This window comes from Temnothorax americanus, unplaced genomic scaffold (genome assembly GCF_048541705.1).
Source record: "Temnothorax americanus isolate GAGA-0224 unplaced genomic scaffold, ASM4854170v1 Scaffold13, whole genome shotgun sequence".
Taxonomy (NCBI): Eukaryota; Metazoa; Arthropoda; class Insecta; order Hymenoptera; family Formicidae; genus Temnothorax; species Temnothorax americanus.
In genome coordinates this window covers 308,491-328,597 of record NW_027509264.1, presented here as the reverse complement: position 1 = coordinate 328,597, position 20,107 = coordinate 308,491, and the positions used below count along the sequence as shown (strand labels likewise).

At 32.8% G+C, this 20,107-nt stretch overlaps 3 protein-coding genes across 3 annotated transcripts in view; 1 reads left to right on the top strand and 2 right to left on the bottom strand.

Moving 5' to 3' along the window:
- Nucleotides 1–1,101, bottom strand: part of Hwt (SH2 domain-containing adapter heavyweight) — a 209,156-nt gene extending 208,055 nt beyond the window's left edge. The window contains exons 1-2 of the mRNA XM_077399958.1: nt 758–1,101; nt 212–241 (exon numbers count right to left, since the gene is read on the bottom strand). The gene's annotated coding sequence lies outside the window, so the exon portion shown is untranslated. The remainder of the gene's footprint in view (nt 1–211; nt 242–757) is intronic.
- A 696-nt stretch (nt 1,102–1,797) lies between these two features.
- LOC143893909 (glutathione synthetase) lies at nt 1,798–5,479 on the top strand. The gene is made up of 12 exons (XM_077399761.1): nt 1,798–2,016; nt 2,265–2,448; nt 2,539–2,614; nt 2,720–2,850; nt 2,948–2,993; nt 3,136–3,209; nt 3,290–3,457; nt 3,645–3,798; nt 4,021–4,128; nt 4,248–4,537; nt 4,641–4,813; nt 4,882–5,479. Exons 1-11 carry the CDS (start codon nt 1,917–1,919, stop codon nt 4,768–4,770), a joined length of 1,461 nt encoding a protein of 486 aa, XP_077255887.1. The 5' UTR covers nt 1,798–1,916; the 3' UTR covers nt 4,771–4,813; nt 4,882–5,479.
- A 33-nt stretch (nt 5,480–5,512) lies between these two features.
- Nucleotides 5,513–19,886, bottom strand: Yl (Putative vitellogenin receptor yl). The gene is made up of 32 exons (XM_077399760.1): nt 19,747–19,886; nt 18,295–18,367; nt 17,930–18,111; nt 17,242–17,379; nt 17,011–17,119; nt 15,850–15,990; nt 15,558–15,677; nt 15,355–15,480; nt 15,051–15,266; nt 14,417–14,582; nt 13,772–13,973; nt 13,492–13,683; nt 13,280–13,400; nt 13,005–13,145; nt 12,633–12,906; nt 12,306–12,517; nt 11,974–12,126; nt 11,757–11,893; nt 11,270–11,397; nt 10,770–10,966; nt 10,411–10,592; nt 9,903–10,168; nt 9,401–9,699; nt 8,827–9,069; nt 8,607–8,759; nt 8,305–8,450; nt 8,133–8,227; nt 7,762–7,993; nt 7,463–7,640; nt 7,057–7,345; nt 6,811–6,946; nt 5,513–6,602 (listed from the first exon to the last, which is right to left on the bottom strand). Exons 2-32 carry the CDS (start codon nt 18,359–18,361, stop codon nt 6,501–6,503), a joined length of 5,343 nt encoding a protein of 1,780 aa, XP_077255886.1. The 5' UTR covers nt 18,362–18,367; nt 19,747–19,886; the 3' UTR covers nt 5,513–6,500.
- Between the last annotated feature and the right edge of the window lie 221 nt (nt 19,887–20,107).

The following is a 20,107-nucleotide window of genomic DNA, read 5'->3' as shown; positions in this document are numbered from 1 at the left end:
ATAATATTTCCTACATTTTTTAAGCATAGATATAACATCTCCGTTGTGATTAATTATGAGGAAGAATTTTAATTTTTCGTAATTCTTTTATGATATTTTATATCAGACATTAATATACGTCTATTTCATATAATTTTTATAAGTCGGTTGGAGCTAGATCGCTCCATATGTACTCTTTCAAGGCTGAGATAAGAAATGATTTAACACTCACGAGTGATGCGTAGCAGCGGAGGAAATCAATCTGTAACATATAAAATGTATCATTCAAGTTAAAGCAGCGTCCAGATGAATAATCGATATTTTAAAGAATATAATCATTGAGTGCATTAAATTTTTTATTTATTTTTTAAAACAAATATATAAATAAAGAACAGTACTAGTACAGAAAATGTTTATAATCCCATATTTTAATTATTCGTCCGCGTTATCAATGTGTGAATAATCCTACGATCATGCGAAGCTCGTTTGACGAGTCTGTGACCATCGTATAATTCAATGTATTTTCCATACATTTATTGTATACAAACAAATTAATTAACTAAGACGTGCGAAATAATTAACAGTGATCGCAACTGTTCTCTGTATTATCATTCTTTAATTAGATATCTGTTTGTAAGAATCCAAGGATATTTTGTCAATCGTAGTAAATCCAAAAAAGTAAAAATCCATGCATTTAGTTTTGTAGAGGCAAATCAGTTTTAAGGTGGCCAAGCCCGGCTATCCAGTAATAAATAATACAGAAATAACAATTGCTCACCTACGGTTGCTCCGCCGTCGCCCGATGCCTCCCAGTAGGCCTCCTCCTTCTCTCTTGCCCCGCTCCGCTCCTCTGCCGACCGTCCATATGGCACTTGCACACAAACACTTGCACAAACACACTCGCCGAAAGCTACGATTACGCGGCACCGCGAGCGGTGGCTCCCGAATTTGTTGCACCGCGAGGGAAAGGAAAATATCGGCGAAAAAATTTACGACCCGCGCAAAGCCACGGCCACGGACTCGCTCGACCCTCGACCCGCAACGTTCCGTTAACGACAAGGGATTCGGAAACGCCGGCCGCCGGCTAACTTCACTCCGATTCCGATGTGCGACGCGACGCGAGTCAAGTTAACGATCGAGAAGAAGCGTGCGCGATCGATATTCGGCACTGTCCAAACTGTCTTCGCACCACTTCGCACTTCGACGTATTTCGAGCGCGAAGCAATTTATATTCGTTATTAATGAAACGATCGATACGTATCGCGCAGCTCTCTGCTAAGCGAGTATCTCGATCCAACGACGAGCGTATTACTTCGCGCTTTCAGACCGGAAATGACGGTCGCGGCGTTTTAACATTCGAGCCGGCGGGAAACAGATCTGATCGCGCGAAGTTGAAACATTGACTCGAATAAATCCAATAGAAAGTTTTCTTTCATAACATGTTTTTCATAAAATATCACGAACTCTCTTAATATTTTAACCAAACAATATTGTTTTATAGAAAAAAAAAAAATAAATTGTAAAAGAAACGTGGCATTTTTTGGGGGGGTTTTTCATATAGAATTATATTACATATATGAATGATATATGTTGCAATAGTTGCAATCAATGTATTAATCGAAATATGTAATTTAGCTGTGATTGTTCCCTACCGCAGCTGTAATTACTGCTTGTTAATTAATTAGAAATTCTTTTGACGTTATTTCGTGCTCTTCGTGAAAAGATACCTTTCTTATCTATGCCTTTCGTATATCCTTCGCTATTTTTCGTTTCGATTATCAGGTCTGACGAGAGATGACGCCGTGATCGCTTTTTTGTCACCTTATCGCAGCCGAACGTGTCAAGCATTGTTGACGTTTACAGCAGTCAAGCTAGAAACGACTGAATATCACGACGACAGCGTAGATTATTGTTCATATTTGATTTTGGATTCCGTCATGAGCACCTGTCGGTTGGAACCCTGTATCCAACTTCCTCTTACGGAGGAGGAGCTGAAAGAAAGCGTGGATAAAGCGAAGGATTGGGCGCTTATGCACGGTAACTACATGTATATATTTTTACCGATAAGAAAAATTAGGTGTACGATATGATTATATTTATACGACACTTGCTCGCGATGTGTATTGTTCCTGATAAAAAATTGCCGAATCACGTTCTAATTAGGCAGGCACGAGTTATCGTGCTATTTAATTCAAGGCAATGATACAAATGTAAAATTATTTCTATAATTCAGATGATGCGCTTTTGCACAGATTTACGTGACGAGATCTTATGTTGTTACTTAGGGATATCCATGCGGTCCAGAAAGAATTTCAACAAGGACCAAGTACAAGTACTATCTCTCACGCTGTTACCCTCGAGTTTTCCCAAGAAGGCCTTTTTAGCTGTAAAAGATGTACAAACTTTATTAAACGAGCTTATCCATAAGGTTGCTCACGATAAAGAATTTCTTACAAGCAGCTTAAGAAGGTATTGTTACTAGACCCACGGTGAATATAATGGAACTTTCCATACAATATAAATTATAAAATACAATAAAAATTATATTATTTGATTCAGCACGATCCAAGCTGATCCGTTTACGGCAAAGCTATTTCATATATATGAGACGGTACACGAAAAAGGTTTCAGCCAGGTATGTAATATTAAATATTAATATCTAGATGTGAAAAAATCTGACGCAATCAACCATTACGCAAAACTATGAAACAAATCTTACTCTTTTCCATTATATTTATAGAGTATAAGTCTTGGACTATTGAGATCAGATTATCTGTTACATAATGATGGCTCTGAGATAAAGCAAGTTGAAATAAACACAATAGCGACTAGCTTTGCAGCCTTGGCTACCGTTACGTCTGAATATCATAAGTAAGTTCAATGTGAATTTCTTTATTACGAGAAAATTTTGCCGTTTTATAAAGTCTTTTATTTATGTCTTTTTAATAAAAATGTATTTATTTTATAGGTACATATTAGGAGAATTAGGATATAGGAAGAAAGCATGCGAGCAAGTAATTTAAGTTTTCATTATAACTTTTTTAAAGAAACAACTGTTTATATGTGTTGTCATGTAACACGTTAAATTTACATTCTTGCAATATTTTGGAGACATTTTACAGTTTATTATTGATATTAATTATTGTTATTTGTAAGATTCCAGAAAATAATGCTCTTATTGGATTTTGTAAAGGATTGGTACTTGCATGGGAATTGTACAATAATCCAGAGTAAGTTGAGCGGTACAATAGATTTTACTCTAGATTTTATATTTTATATAAATAAGACTAATAAACAAATATGTTTTTAGGGCTATCATATTGTTTATTGTTGAAGATGTAACTCATAATATAAGCGATCAAAGACTTCATGAATTCCAAGTTCGTCAATTATGCCCTAAAATCAAGATTGTTAGAAGAAGCTTAACAAGCTTAGCATCGGAAGGAATAAAACTGGGACCAAATAAAGAATTAATTGTGTGAGTTGCAATCTTAAATACAATTCATACTATAAATTTTATCAAAATTTATACAAAATAATAAAAAAAAAGAAAAGACTTTCTTTTCAAGTCTTTGTAAATAACATAGAAATAAATACTGAATAAAGAGACTACAAATTTGAAATATCGAATCATTGAAATATCTGAATTATTTCAACTGTTTTAGTTCAAATATGGTAGTGGCCGTAGTTTACTATCGTTCAGGTTACGAGCTTGAAGCTTATCCTACGGAAAAGGAGTGGGACATTAGATTATTAATAGAGTGTTCACGTGCAATAAAATGCCCATCAGTACAGTATCATTTAGCAGGTACTAAAAAAGTATGTAAATTATTTTAATCTTTGTATAAATATAAGAGTAACAAATCAAATCTTATTACTTATATGAAAATGGTATGAATATTATACTGGAATAATTAATAGGAAACAAAAAGATTTAATTTTTATCATACTTGTTACAAATGAAATAAATCCTATGAAATATGTTTATTGTTAATTAAAAATTGACAAATATTTTAATTTTGAAAATTATTATGTTTTTAGGTACAACAATCTTTAGCTCAGCCTGATATATTGAACAAGTTTCTAAAAAATTACGCATATGTTACTAGAGTGCAAGAAATATTTACTGGTCTATATACATTAGATTTTGTAAGTGATCTATTCATCATTTTATCAGAATGCTCAATTAATTAATTAATTAATTATGGATCGGTTAAACTTTCAGTATTTTGCAATCTAAGTAATGTATCTATTAATTTTAATAACAGAATGATGATGGGGAAAAAGCAGTACAAATGGGTATAAATGATCCAAACAAGTTTGTTCTTAAACCACAAAGAGAGGGAGGAGGGAATAACATATATAATGAGAATATAAGGACGTGGTTAAAGTCGATGAAGGAGTCGCAAGAGAGAACAGGGTGGATTCTCATGGATCGCATTTGTCCTCCCTTACAGAAAAATTATTTGATACGCGCTGCTCAGGAATCACCATTAGAAGATAATATTGATCTATCGGATGTTATAACAGAACTCGGCATATATGGAGTGATAATAGGGTAAGCACAAATCGGATGACTTGCGTTTTAATAATCACATTATTTGCTAATAAATATACAAATGACATATTAATAACATTCGTATAATATTTTATTGTCTCAGGGATAGCAACAATAAGATAGTGCTAAATGAACAAGTTGGACATGTTCTAAGAACCAAATCATCGAACGAAGATGAAGGCGGGATAGTGAAAGGCGTTGGCGCGCTTGATAGTCCCTATTTAATTAGCTGAAATGAGATAAGTCTCTAGAAGAATAATTGCAATTGAATAAATGGTAATCTGCGAATATATACTGTATATATCAACTGTCTTCTCATTATAATTATTCTTACGATATTACAGGTATAGGTGAATATCGGATGTGAATTACTGGGAATTAAACGGATTTTTGGTACATCAACCTTTCATTTTTTTTGTGTATCTATGATGATGCATCTACGTTTTCTAAATAATTTTCAAATGTTGGATTTTTATCATAATTGAATTAAAATTAAAGCATTGTAACAATATCATAATACAATTTTCATAAAATAACATTAATGCAAAACCATACAAAGAATGTTTAATACTTACATTATATATATATATATAAAATGAAATTATTTGTATATAATTGTTAAAACCAACTATTAACAATATAAAAATTTTATTCTGTATTATATTTTACAGAGTATTGTATTAAATATTTTACAAAATTGTAAAAACAATATTATATTTTTATGACGTATTACGATAGATAATTCAACGGATAATTCATGTATGAGAATATACATAATGTTGATATAAATGTTGATGTTGATATAAATGAATGTATGTACAAATTTTTTATAGCCTATAGTCTTGTATAAAAATTACATCATGCTTGAGCATGTTGCAAATTTGAAATGGAACATGCAAAAAAACAATTGAGAATAAATATATTTTATATAACAACACTTTATATAGCCATATTTTACTTTTCATCGTTTACCCATACCCATGAGAGGAGAATTTTAACGACTTCGATTCTAGCATTGTCCGCTTGAAAGCGGTTTCCAACATTGAAAATTCTAGTAATTCGGACAATTTGTATCTACTGTTTGAACTCGTGACCGACCGGACAGAACAGAACACTTTTAGATTGGAATCCAATAAAGATGTATAAGCAGATATCAAGCTCTCTCAGCATCTTGATTACGAGAGTAACACGCAATACTCATTAATAGTGAGAATACAAAACAAATATCAGTTAGCTGCTGAAACGGTGGTCGATATCGAAGTTCTAGACGTAAATGACAACATTCCGGTCTTCCGTGATATCAAAAGAGGAAGCGTGTTAGAGAACGAACTCCGAGGAGTTCCTGTGATGCAAGTGCGAGCCATTGACACTGATGAAACGTCCGCTAATAATCAGATTAGCTACGAGTTGGAGAACTGGAGAACTTCAAGGACCTCTTTGCCATCGACCCACAAAACTGGTAATATCACCACGTTAGTGACATTCGACAGAGAAGTCAAAGATATCTACAATGTGAAAATAATAGTAACGGATAATTCTCCGAGTGCTTTGTTCAGAACCGGCGAGCACAATAAAGGACAACAGGTGTTCCAAATCGAAATCGCTGATAAGAACGACAAATCCGTCTCGCTTCACCCGGCAGTGACGGAATGCGTAGGCTAAGAAATATTCACGTTTGATATAGATATTGTAGAACATGGCTATACATAACTTAACCCATTTGGTATGCTTAACGCATAGCAATTATGATTAAGTATATCCAAGTGTCTGATTGTAAATTACGTACATAATATCTATATATACATTACATTTATAGGCACATTCACCAACAGCGTCTTGCTATTTATAATACTAAACATTAAGAAATGTTTAGTCATGTAAAACATCTTGTTAACTAACTAATAACTTTTTCATTTTTACACATTAACTCTTGAGATATTTCCTCGACTGTAGTTGAATTATTTTAATTTGCGAAATATAGCAACGCGCTTTCTTTGTCTGTCTCTTCGACATCCTTTTCCTTCGAGCATTCATCTGATCTCTGTGTGCTATATTCCATTGCAGTCTACAAAAGGATGTTGAATATTTAAATCTGTAATAACTTATTGCATCTGAATAGCGCTCTTAATTAATAGCTGTTTCGTGCATAATCGTAATACTCCACGTGGTTATACAGAAATTTAAATAATACGTATTGTGATTAGATAAATGTAGCTGTATACGACATAGTCGTAAGTCAATGTCGCGCGTCCAAATGTAAAATTACTACTTACCTTCAAAAATTTATCATCGATAGGATTAACATATTCGTGCTGTCCAGGAGCTAAATCTGTGGCTATCGAGTTGAGTGTTACTTCAACCTCGTCGCTTCGATCATACGAGGGATTTTGGAAGCGAATGCTGCTGCAGCTATAACACAACATTGTACGATATTTTTATATGCGAGTAATAATTGTATATTATACAGTTAAAGATCGATTTCTAGTTAAATTTAACACTAAAATAAATTTGGGACGTACCTTAAATCGCTTGCTGATTTCGATTTTAATCTGTTTTTTTGATAGTAGTAGTAAACACATAACGCCAGAACACCAACTAACAATACGATTATTGTTATGCTATAAACGCCACTTGTATTCCGTGTATTCCTTAACGAGCTGCTGCTTCTAGAAGCATGTTTCACCTCATTCATTGTCGAGCAAGTGCTATTGGACTGTATCGGTTGACCATCTGAACAAATGCATGTTGCGTTGTCCTTTTTCAGAACGCACATATAGTCACAATACTTTTCGTCGCAAGAATTTTTACCTACCGAATAAATACATAATTTAATTTTATTTCGTAATTCTGTTAAGATTAATGTATATACGTGGATAGGATTTTGATTTCGAGATTATTTTTCTTAAGTATTATATTTATACCAACCGGAAGGTTGTGTGGAAATATGATGAATCGCGAAATACTTGTGAATATTATTTGTGCCTAGATCTATCGTTTCGCACTGTTTTTTACCATACAGCTTACAACTTTGCAGTTGACCGTTCGAACCCATAAACCAGTAAAGCGACTGCTCATACATACCAATGCCTAACGGACGATGTATCTAACAAAAAAAGCAAGGAATATGTTTACAAAGAGATGCTTATATTTTATATAAAATGTTTTTGTTGTAAGAGAACGGATTGACATAATGAACCACATAAATGCTAATAATATTAACATACATTTGTTACTAAGAACGTGCTATTTTGGCTTCCATCCAAATTAGATGATTCAATGGTTTTCAGGTAACTGTCTGACCAATATAATTTAGATTTTATATGATCGATTACCATCCCGGTCACGAAGCCTGTATGAGAATTAATCATTTTTATGTCCAAGCCCATCATATCTGCTCGATATATTTTGCTGGACGGCTGGACCGTATCCCAAGTGATTTGAGTCCAAAATAGCAATCTACAATATCAAGAACGATTTTGAAATCTAAAATTCTAACAATTTAGTGTCATATTGATGTCTATTAAATTGACATAAGTCCGTTAAATGGAACGACTGATAAAATGAGAAAACTGCAAATAGAATAAAAAAGAATTACTTGTTAATCGGGTCAACTATAAGAGACACTACTTTTGCCTTATTATCTTCTATCTTGACCAGCGTCGCACATATTTGTTTCTCCAAATCGCATACCTTCAATTAATTAATTAAATAAATATTCAGATCACGATATTCTTTTATTGACTTCATGCGTTGAAAAGAAGTTATACCTTAATCGTATTCGGCCGACCGTTATCAATGACGTAGACGTTACCAGTAATCCAATCGACTGCGAGTGCCTGCGGATGCTCAACAATCCTAACTGTGCTTATTTTTTTCGTTGCAACGTTGATTTTTTTAATAGTGCCGAACTCATCTGCAATCATGTTTTTCCTCAATATTTAATCAGATAATGCAAAATTCTTTTGAAAGACGCTTCCAATCTGTTATTGGATGGGATTCTTTATGTCCTCTAGACATATTGTGTATTAATAATTGACTCGATACATAAGATTGAAACAAAGAGACTAACCGCTACTCCAATAAACAATGTCGTGGACCGCGTTCACGTCGAGACCGCTTACACTCGAGTCCGTTAATGAATCAATTATCTCAACGAAGTGTAAATTAGACGAGATCCTCCTAATATCATTCTCACTGGCGGTAATAAATTCCATTGTCGGTCCTAAATGATTGTCAATGATTTTTATTACTTTAAATGATTTGCACAAACGTTTAATAAGATTACTTACCGATAGCTCTGCAAGAAACTTTGTCGTAACGGGGAATATATCCGTCGTAGCACGAGCATTCGTAAGAGCCCACAGTGTTCCGACAAATTTGCGAGCAAACGTCCTGTTCGCATTCGTTTACGTCCTCGCAAGAAATCATATCGGCAGCCAAGCGATATCCATCCTGACAGCCGCAAGCTGCGCCTAATGGTGTCTTGTAACATACACCTTTACAATAATTGTCCCTCCTCGTACAGGCGCTCTCTACACATAAAAATACAACGCATCTGTGAATAGCGTATATTAATATAACGTTATATACTAATATACAAGATATAATTTTCTTAGATATATAATTTTTTGTCTCTTTTAATTCGTCAATATATGTGGTGGTTTAAAATTTTATAATATAATAGAGTATAATATACATATATAATATAAGTATATTTCACATAAATTTATAGTGAAAAAAAGATGATTTCCACGAATTTTCCAAAGGCAAAAAACACTCTAGATACTTTGTTAAATTTCTCATCAAAATGATATTTTTGACAGGGACAGTTTTAATAGCGCAGGAAAGATTAACTATACGTACGGCATTTTCCATTTTCATCGCTACCGTCTGGACAATCTCGATTACCGTCGCATACTTTGCTGTATGGCAGACAAGTGCCCGCAAAACACTTGAATTCGTCACATTTGCCAGATTCGGTGATCATCTTTTTATTGCCGTCGCAATTCTTCTCATCTGAATTGTCGCCGCAATCGTCGTACTCGTCGCATACCCAAAACTCCCGAATGCACTTCTTATTGTCGCAGGCAAACTCTCCCTCGAAACAAAGATTGCAATCGTGCTCGTCATCGTGTCCCGGACAGTCATCTACGCCGTTGCATCTGTAAACAAAAATCAATGTTCACAGCACATTTTTAGGATTGAGATTGTAGTTTTCTTCCAGGAAATCACCGTGACTATTTGCCTGCGCAGCAAAGTCCGCAATTAAAAAAAAATCTTCACGAAAAGAGTTAAAATAACGTTCCAAAATGTTCGTACATATTGTTCACCGATCCACGCTTATATTTTAAAACGATCGACTCACCTTACTTTTTTCGGGAGACATAAATTAGTGTTCAAACAGTGATACTCATTCGCGGTGCAATTAACCATATAATTTAGTTCACTTGAGCAATGTCTCTCGTCGCTACCATCGTGACAATCGTCGATGCCGTCGCACTTCAGCGAAAGAGATATGCAATTATTATTGGCGCATTGGAAATACCCATTTTGACATCGGTTCGTTGATATTGAACTGATATTGACGAATGGCTTACAGTGTGCTTCATCCAATGCGTTCACGCAATCGGGCTTGAATACAAACACGATTATATAAAATGATATTAATATATGTTGCAAATGAAGAAATCAATCAAAAAGCTTATATATTTTGGTCAGAAAAATGGTCGTTTCTGCCCATTTTGTTCTGCAACTTCCTTGCAAGACAACATGTTATTAACGGTTCGGTTTTTTTCTTTACAGAACGAGGTAAATACAGCACTACAGCAGGTGCATTAATCGTATAAATAAGTATTAACATAATTGTTATCTACCTGGCCGTCGCATACGAAACTCTTCGGAATGCAATTACCCTCGTTGCACATGAATCTGTCTGGAGCGCACGTGCGCGATTTGCAATAACTAAATTGCTCATCGCTATAATCGCCACAATCGAAAACGCCATTGCATGCTTTGGCATCCAGTATACAAGTTCCATCGCGACATTGAAATTCATCTAAAAAAAAAAAAAACATACATTAAGCGAATAAACGACTGTATGAGTTTGATCAAAGTGCGTTCACAGAGAAAGATCACGAGTCTGTTCAGTTATTCGTTCAATGTTCGCATTCAGATGCGATTAATAGATAAGATAGAACAAGAATGCATGTAACGTGTTTGTCACTGTAATTACTTTTTCTGCACTTCGGTTTTTTGCAGTTCTCCTCGTCCGACTGATCGGCGCAATCAAAATGCGAGTTGCAACGACCTTTCGAACTGATGCACTCGCCGTTTTTACACATGAACTGATCTTCCTTGCAACGTTTCCCCTTTTCCTTGCAATCTATCGTCTCGTCTTCACCGTTCGGGCAATGCGCGATACCGTCGCACCTAAGTTGCAAGATTCCAAAGATATTCATAATATTCACGTCATATACGGAATCCATAAGAAACAGAATAATAAATATTTCTCAAGTTTGTAGAAAAAACAAATTAAGTACAAAGGTGCGGAAATTCAAGACAAGTTAGCCAATATTGATAAATTCGTATAAAGAATAACATATTAAAATGTGTCATAACTGAACATTATAATTGTCAAAAGTATCGACAATCTCTAGATAATGAACCTATTATCTTTTACTTTGGATTATTATTTTATTATGGATTATGCATAAAAATGCTAATTAAACATACAATTGCTCCATTTTTATGCACAAGTTGTGCTCGCTGCATTTATATTCGTTCTTGGGACATTCATGATGCAAGATGCACGTACGATTGTCATTTAATGATAGCTCCATTCCGGGAGGACAAGCACAAATCTGGAAGTTCAATCATCACGTAAAAATGATTACCTTAAATTTCTTCGACAAATAATATAGTATCGTGAATAGGATGACATCGAAGTAGCAACGTTTTAATTGCATAGGCAAAAAGAGGGTATTTAAGTCAGTTAAAAAAAAATTGGATAAAAGATTTTCAAGGCAGGAAAAGGCTTTTCAATGATAGGGAGGCTTTTTGAATTATGGAGCTTTTTAGCTTTCTGTCTCGAAAATTTTCTATTCGATTTTGTCTTTAACCGACTCGAATAGCCTCTTCTTACCCTATATGAGATGCTCGCATTAATCGAATAATTAGCACATGAATGTATCGCCTTCATACATGGACTTTTCATACTTACAAATGAAGTAATGGAGGAAGGCAAACACACGTGTGAGCAATTTCCATTATTTTTCTGACAATCGTGCTCCTGCTGTTTAACATCTTTGCGCAAAGTTGCCACAAGTGGCGTTGATTGAAGAGTAAGATCGGGTATATCTAAAAAGATATCATTTTATTGACTATTCATTCTATGTGTATACATTCTACGTTATTGATCAAGCATTAAACAAACTCACGGAACGCAACAGCCTTATGGTTCGAAGCTGCTTTAAAACTTGTCCGGTATAATGCTTTCGGTTTCAATTCGTTTGTTTCAGTCCAAAAAATATTGTCACCGGCGACAGTAAGACTTCTAAGCGGCTTTAATCCAGTACGAAAAACATGCGTGTCTAAAAATTTGATGCTGGATATTATCACGATATTCGTATTTTTAGAAATAAAATATTGCAAATATACATATAATTATATATATCACATAAAATTTAATTTATTAATTAAATAATATATATTTTTCAAAGTCTATCTGTAAAACAAAATCCAAAATAAAAATAAAAATTAGAATACAAACCGTTATTCGAGTAAGATAAGATGGAACCAGCATTCGAATCACCCAGAAAGAGTGTTCTACTGTCTCTATCGTAGTACATTAATGGTAAGTTTGGACCTACTGTCAAGTTCGTAACTAACTTTCTTTCACCAAGTCCGTCCATTCTCACTTCATATATATCAAAATTGCTACGCCGCCATCTTCTGAATGTTACAAACAGTACGAACATCTTGCTGCAATATATAATATGTAATATTATATATTATATATAACTGCTTTATTATATATAACAAACACTGATCACCATCTCGTAAATGATAATTATATATAATCAATTTAACGCCGTACCTTTCTTCGGGCGCCAATGCAATAGATAAAGGACGATCTTGAAAATAATAATGAAAGACCGTCATTGCCAAGGTTTTTATATTGTATACCTCGATAGAGTTGTTTCGTGTATTTGAAGTATACAAGTTATTGCCAATGTAATCAAATGCTACCTCTTCATATCCCGTATGGATCCTCGTAATGTTTTCAAAAGTATTGCTGACTGGATCATAGTGCATGACGTCTGATACAAGTCCGTTATTTAACCATATTTTCTTATGTATAAGTACCTGGCCTAAATAAGTTTTAATTGTTAAAAAAAAGTTAACATCAAAAATTGATTGTTAAATCGCTGCCTATAACATTTTTGGTAAAATAGCAATTCTGATATACCAGAGAGCGGATCCGATATTACGTTCCGTACGTATTGTAAATTTGAGACATTTGTCATTTTCGGCTTTCCCAACCATTCGTGATAGTAATTTATAAATGCTTTGTCTGTAACGATCAACAAATGCGGCTTCTTCTTGCTATCTGAAATTATATTTTTATGCTTACTTAAAAATAATTAGAATTCGTTAACATTAACAATCTCAATTTTTCTAACGCGATATATGCGTTAATATGTTCTAAAGATTTGGTGTTTTTCCTTGTTTTGCCAAATTTACCTCGACAAGTATGATTGTCGGCATTTAATTCTTTATCCAAAGTACAAGCGCACGTGTATCCTTTCTTCTGATTCAGCACGCACAATTGAGAACACGGGTTGGACTTACATGGATTATCAATCTAAAATTCGATTAAATGATAATGACCGGCCTTTTGCGACGTATTTTTTGTAATGGGGAAAGTATATAATCTCATAGTATACGATGCGTACTTTGGGCTTTATCGCTGAGTGATCGATATGTATGCCATAAGGTTTATTTTGCGTTCGATGTAAGATACGCCAATTCTTTCCAGAAAATTTATTGCAGGACTGTATCGTATTAGATCCCCAGTCGCTCCAATATAATGTATTTTCGAAGACCCCCAAGGCGTATGGCTCTTGAATTATATCATGTTGTACGATCTGCGAATAATTGAATTATAAATTCATAATTCAAAATCTCAATTATATCTTAAAATATTTTATAATAAGAGAAAAGAGTAGCACTTACTCTTCGATCAGTGCCATCTAAGCGTATTGATTCGACTATATTTGACTTGGAATCCACCCAATATAATCGATCATTCGGATAGTCAAAAGTCAGGCTTTTCGGCCAGCTTAATTTTTCAGAGATAAATGTACGAATGTTTTTGCCGTCCATTCCCGCCACTGCTATACGTCCATTGGAATCGCCATCGCTCCAATACATTTTTCTATAAATGTAATACACGCTCAGTATATTTACTTTATTATTTTTTTTATTATACGTCTATGTTCTAAAATAAAATTTAGAAAACTAATTTAATGGTTAATCGAGGCTACGAATAAAAATTATTTTATTTGTATTTTATAAAATAATGTTATATTGTTAATTAAATTTTAATTGTAAAACACAAATTTCTAGAATTCTTAGAATAGATTAGATTAGATACGGAATAGAATAGATTAGAATTAAGAATAAAAATTGCTACAAATATCACTAATATTAAGAACTAATAGTAGTCCTCTGTAAGCTCATGAGCGATAAATCAACTAGTAAAATTTAAAACCTTCTCTCTCTCTCTCTCTCTCTCTTTCTCTCTCTCTCTCTCTTCTTATAAAATCGTTTGCTTATTACAACAGAATTTGAGTATAACTTTTACAAGGTGATATTTACCCACGGGTTGGTAATAAAGTGATTCCGGTTGGTTTAACAAGTCCATTGACTAATACAGTGCAGTTCGTGTCGTTGGTGCAAACTCCAATACGATTGTAACCCTCATCCGTAAAATATATATTCTCCGTGATCCAATCTACGGCTATTCCCGATATCATCGACAAACCTTTATATAAACAAGAAATATAAAATTTAGAAGATATAATGGAAAATTGTATTTTATACGATTTTCATTTTAAAATATATTTTAAAAAACTTGTTCTACAAAAAATAGACGCATAATTTTATATATTAATTTAACTATAATTATTAGAATTATTGCAGCAATATAATTAATATTGTCACAAATTATAAAAAATATAATAATCAATAATTATTATAATTATTATAATTTTCATTATACATATATTGACAATTATAATTTTTATTATGTTATTTTATTTTATATTGCAAAATTAAGCAAATAGCACGTGTTAGAAAGTTATTTCTGCTTATCGCTTTGCAAAGGCTCTCTCTGTCTCTCTCTCTCTCTCTCTCTCTCTCTCTCTCTCTCTCTCTCTCTCTCTCTCTCTCTCTCTCTCTCTCTCTCTGTAATTATATCTTACATATTAAATGTCATTAATACGATGCCTACCTGTTGTAACGATGACTTCGCGACGATTCGCAAGAAATCCAATTTCTCTTACAATGGTTTCACTGTTTTCTTTCATATCCGACCAATATGTGACATCGTTGTTTGTAGTAACTGCGACCGCACGATTTAAGTTTTTCGCTAATGTAAAGGTAATTTTCGAGTCGACATACATCTTCTTGACCGAGGTGCTTGTGGAGAACGTCAGCGTAGCCTCACCTAAATTTCAAGGAATAGAGTTGCGTTCTTATAAAATCTAATATAAAATGAATACGCGCCGTTGCACGTTACTCGCGAATTAATTTACCACGCGCTTTGCAAGTTTTCTTGTCGTTAAGCAGGGAGTAATCCTCTTGACACTGGCATTTATACGATCCTAGAGAATTTATGCATTCTTGATCGCATATGCCATAAATTTGACACTCGTCGATGTCTACAAAACAGAAAAATTATTAAACAAACGAGATATAATTCTCACGCCTTTATCACTTTTATCTATCACAGATTTACCTTTGCAAGTGCGATTATTATTTTGTAATGTATAACCCGGTTTACAGGTACACACACTTCCTTTAGGAGTTGCCTGGCATTCGTGGTTGCATTTTGCTAATGTGCAATTAGATAATGTACCTGAAAGAAAATTGAATAATGTAATATTATAACAAGTAATATTATATATTATCACGCCAAGATTATAAAGACTTAATTGTAATTAAAAACAAAGGCAATAATAATTAAAATGCGTGGTGATAAAAATGGTGCAGTAAATAAAACATGTTAAAATAAAACGTAGCATACTCACAACCGGCACCTTCATCTGATCCATCGCCACAGTCGTCCTTTTTATTGCATACTGCGTTAAGAGCTATGCATCGTTGATTTCCACACAAGTATTGGGACTTCTCAGTTTTACAGTCGCTCGCAGATGATGTTTTATTTGCGCCTGAAAAAACCACAAAAGAACATGTAAAACAAAATTCTTTTTATATAATAATTATACATTTTCCTTATCATCTTAATTAATCTGGACATATTTTACGGAATAAAGTCACCCTCTTGAGTAACCTTCAAAAGGTTTTAGTCACTTGTTATTAAAAATTGTTATTTAAGTTTATTAAAAAGTTATTAACAAAAGAAGTTTTACAAATAGAATGTAATTGTTACATGGGTTTGCAATTTCGAGGCAAAAAGCAGATTCATCCCATATCGCCCGATGCTCGCAAGGTGTACTTATTATTTACGATTTGCGTGGAAAGTTAAAAACATGTGGAACCGTACAATGAATGCAAGCACTGGACGGTATAAGGTAAATCTCTTTTTGCGTAGAAATTGCAAAACCATGTAAAAATTACATTCTATTTTTATTACAAAACTTCTTTTGTTAATAACTTTGGGTTGGACTTTGCTTCGCATAGAAAGGTGGAAATCTAAGAGGAATTGTGATATAACAATTCATAGATATATACAGAACAAAAATTTTATTCAACATTTAATTAATCTAACGGATATATCGATTTCACTAGATTGAAAAATGCACTAATGCATTCATCATGACTGTACATTCTTCTGAACATAAATTCAGTAAAATAGTTTGTGAAGTGGTAATCGCGTATAAACAGATGTATTATATGAATCACTCAAGTGAATGGGTGGGAATGTAGAAAAAGAAAAGTATATACGTATATACTGTTTCCTTTTTTAATATATACTTGTGTGTCGAAAAAAATTAAGTTCCATTTATAAAATTTATTCATTAGTAACTTTATAATAAAGAATGAGTTATGGCTAAAACTTTCTAAAGGCTACTCTCTAATTAATGTCTATGTATATATCAATATGTAGGTACTATGTAATATCAATATATAAAAAATAATAAGAAATGGTTCCCTATTCGGTATATTTACCGAACACAATTTCTATATTGTTCTATTATTATTAATAATCTATATTTATAAAAATTTACTGCAATTCCATTCGTCGCTGCCATCGGGGCAATCCTTGCTGCCGTCGCAAACCCATTCTTGAAGTACGCAGTGTTGGTCGTTACACCGGAACCTGTCGGTGCAATTCAACTGGGCAACAAAAACAGAGTTGCGAATTTATTATTATTTTATTTCAAGAAGAATGGTGCAAGTAGAAAAGTAAGTAGAAATATAAATGATAACACGTGGAAAATCCGAGCCGATTCACTTACGTCACGCACGCAATTATCGTACTCATCACTTCCATCCAGGCAATCCTTCACTACATCGCAGAATTTTGCTTTTGGTATGCACTCTTTATTGTTTTTGCATTTGTATTGATTTTTTTCGCATTTAAAACGAAAAGATGGCTAAAACAAAAGATATATATGTTCCTCGGTACTTCGTGCACCCGTATTTTGAACTTTATTCAGACATTGATATAATTCAAGCGAATGTTATATCATACATAGAGCTATTCCTCTTACGTAACAGGAATGTAACGGAAACTGAGTTTTTTAGTATCTAAAGATGAAGCATATTGTTTTAAACAATTTTTTATTTTGCAATATCTTTTTCAAGGGATAAAAAACTTTCTTTGATCCGTCGATAAAATTAATTAAAAAATTAACTAAAAGCTAAAAGCAAAGACTTTACTATTTTTAGCATAAGGGAAGTATATAATGATTAGACACATATGATTTGCGGTTAAAGATTCTTGGGAGCGTGTACTGGAATTTTAAGGTAAGAAATTGCAGCGTATGATGTGCGATTTAATTGTAAAAAAATACAAGCTATTTGTCTTAAAAACCTCTATTTTGATCTATATTGTAGACTTATTAAAATATTTATAATAAAAATTTTGATGCGTAACTAGCGATAAATAACATGAGCTATAATACTATATAATATAATACTCACTTTGTGAATCACGAAATCATCAAATTCGTCGTAATAGTATGCGTCGCAGTTTTTTTCATCCGAACCATCTTTGCAGTCTTTAAAATTATCGCATCGGAATCCTAACCATACGCACTCGCCACTGTCGCACGGCCACTTGCCGGGTGGGCATTTGGGTACGATCTCATTATAGTTTTTCGACCCTTATAACACAATTTTTGTTACATTGTCGGGGTATTTCAAAATACAAATAAAAAAATAATATAGCTACAGGTAGACTTATTTTGATACGTCAGCAAAGCAAATTCGAACGAAAAACGGGCATGTCAAAAAAATTAATTTGAGAATGTGAATAAAAGTTTTGTCTTATAGAAATATTGCCTTACCTGGAATGTGACATGTAGAAAGACATAAGAAACTGCACGTAAACAATAGCACCACAAGACGAGACATAACCAGCTGCAAACGAATACGTTAAAACTTAATATATTCCGGTAAAATGAATTTTAAAATTTACTATAATTATTTGTTGCTTTTCTAATTATTTTTTCATCAAATCACTTGAATAGCTTGAATATATGCTTCAATAATAGACTTCATTATTCTAATAATTTTTCTGTTGAAGAAATCAGCCGTGATCAATCATGAGACGTGGTACGATAAACAAATTTGTAATGGTGAATTTAACGTGATGTGATAAATTTAACGTGATAAATGTAATCATGATTCGAACGATTCGAGGAATTTGAATATTTCTTTTGAGAATCAAATCCAAATTTATGAACAAATCCGAATTCTGTTTCTCGAGGTTCAGTAATCAATTCTTGAAAAAAATCGCATGTCAATATTAATAGTCATTGAATTGCATGTCATCTGGGTATTAAATAAGAAAAAGTTACGTGTTATTCAAGTGTGAAAGTGTTTTTTGAGAAGAAATCGCATTCAACTAGAGATTTAAGCTGCAGCATTCAAATCACTATTTATAATAATATTATAAAAAATCTATAACAATATAATTGTAGTATTTTTATTATAAGTTCTACAACAGAAATTATACATCCTAATAATCAAGGTATTATAGATTAAATGAAAAGTTATAATATTTATCACATAATCAACATGTAATAAATCTAATAAATTGCAAACAACCATTAAAAAGTTGTATTAAACATAAAAGTAAAATTGTGTTTATGTTTGATTATATATATTATCTGAAATATTAAATTAATGAATTTTATGAATAGTATATACTACAAGTCAATTACAAATGTAAAGAAATTTTGATCAAAAATTCTCCAAAGATTGATGATATTTACGTCTTATCTTTGACATTATATCCTGCGTATCACTCATGAAAAAATACAGCGTAAACGAAAAGCGACTAATTACGATACTTATAACGAAAATTCTACTAACTAATCACATTTCTTCCAATATCTTTAAATATATTTTTTTCAAATATATTTATATCTATATCTTTTGCGAAATTAAAATTGAAATTAATAAATTGTCAATCAAGAAATGTACACACACGTAAAATGATTGAAATTTAAAGTGTCATATATTACGATGCTAAATTTTTATAAATATACTGTATATTAAATTTATATTGAACTATTTTTAAATATACTACGTTATATTACATTCTTTAAATATTAATTAAAATGCGATATTTTATTACCGTGGATATGTTTTAAAAATGTCGTACAAATGGTCCGATCAAAAATTGTTGCATTTAATTATAAATGTATAACTTTGTTCAAGTAACGTGCATATTTATTTTGGGAGAGTGCGATGTGTAACGCAAATTTTATAAAAAAAGAAAAAAGTGTACTCACAGTGAATGGAGATTCTTATATACATGTAAGGCTGAAATATAATTTTTGTATTTTAAAAGAAGAAAACACGTCTGGATGTGGTCGCGACGCCGGTTGAAGCGACTCTGATGACTCTGATACGTTGGACCCAAATACATTCGTATAGGTATACGAAGTTTCTTGTTTCCACCACACGGAAATATTATCAAAACTCGAAAGGTCGCTGCTGACAACTTAGGAAAACACCTCTAGAAATCTCAAATAATAGATACTTGACGATTAGATATATATTAAAATTCTTTCAGTTATTTTTCTCTCTCTCTCTCTCTCTCTCTCTCTCTCTCGAAATTAATTTAATATAAAAACAATTTTACTTTTAATT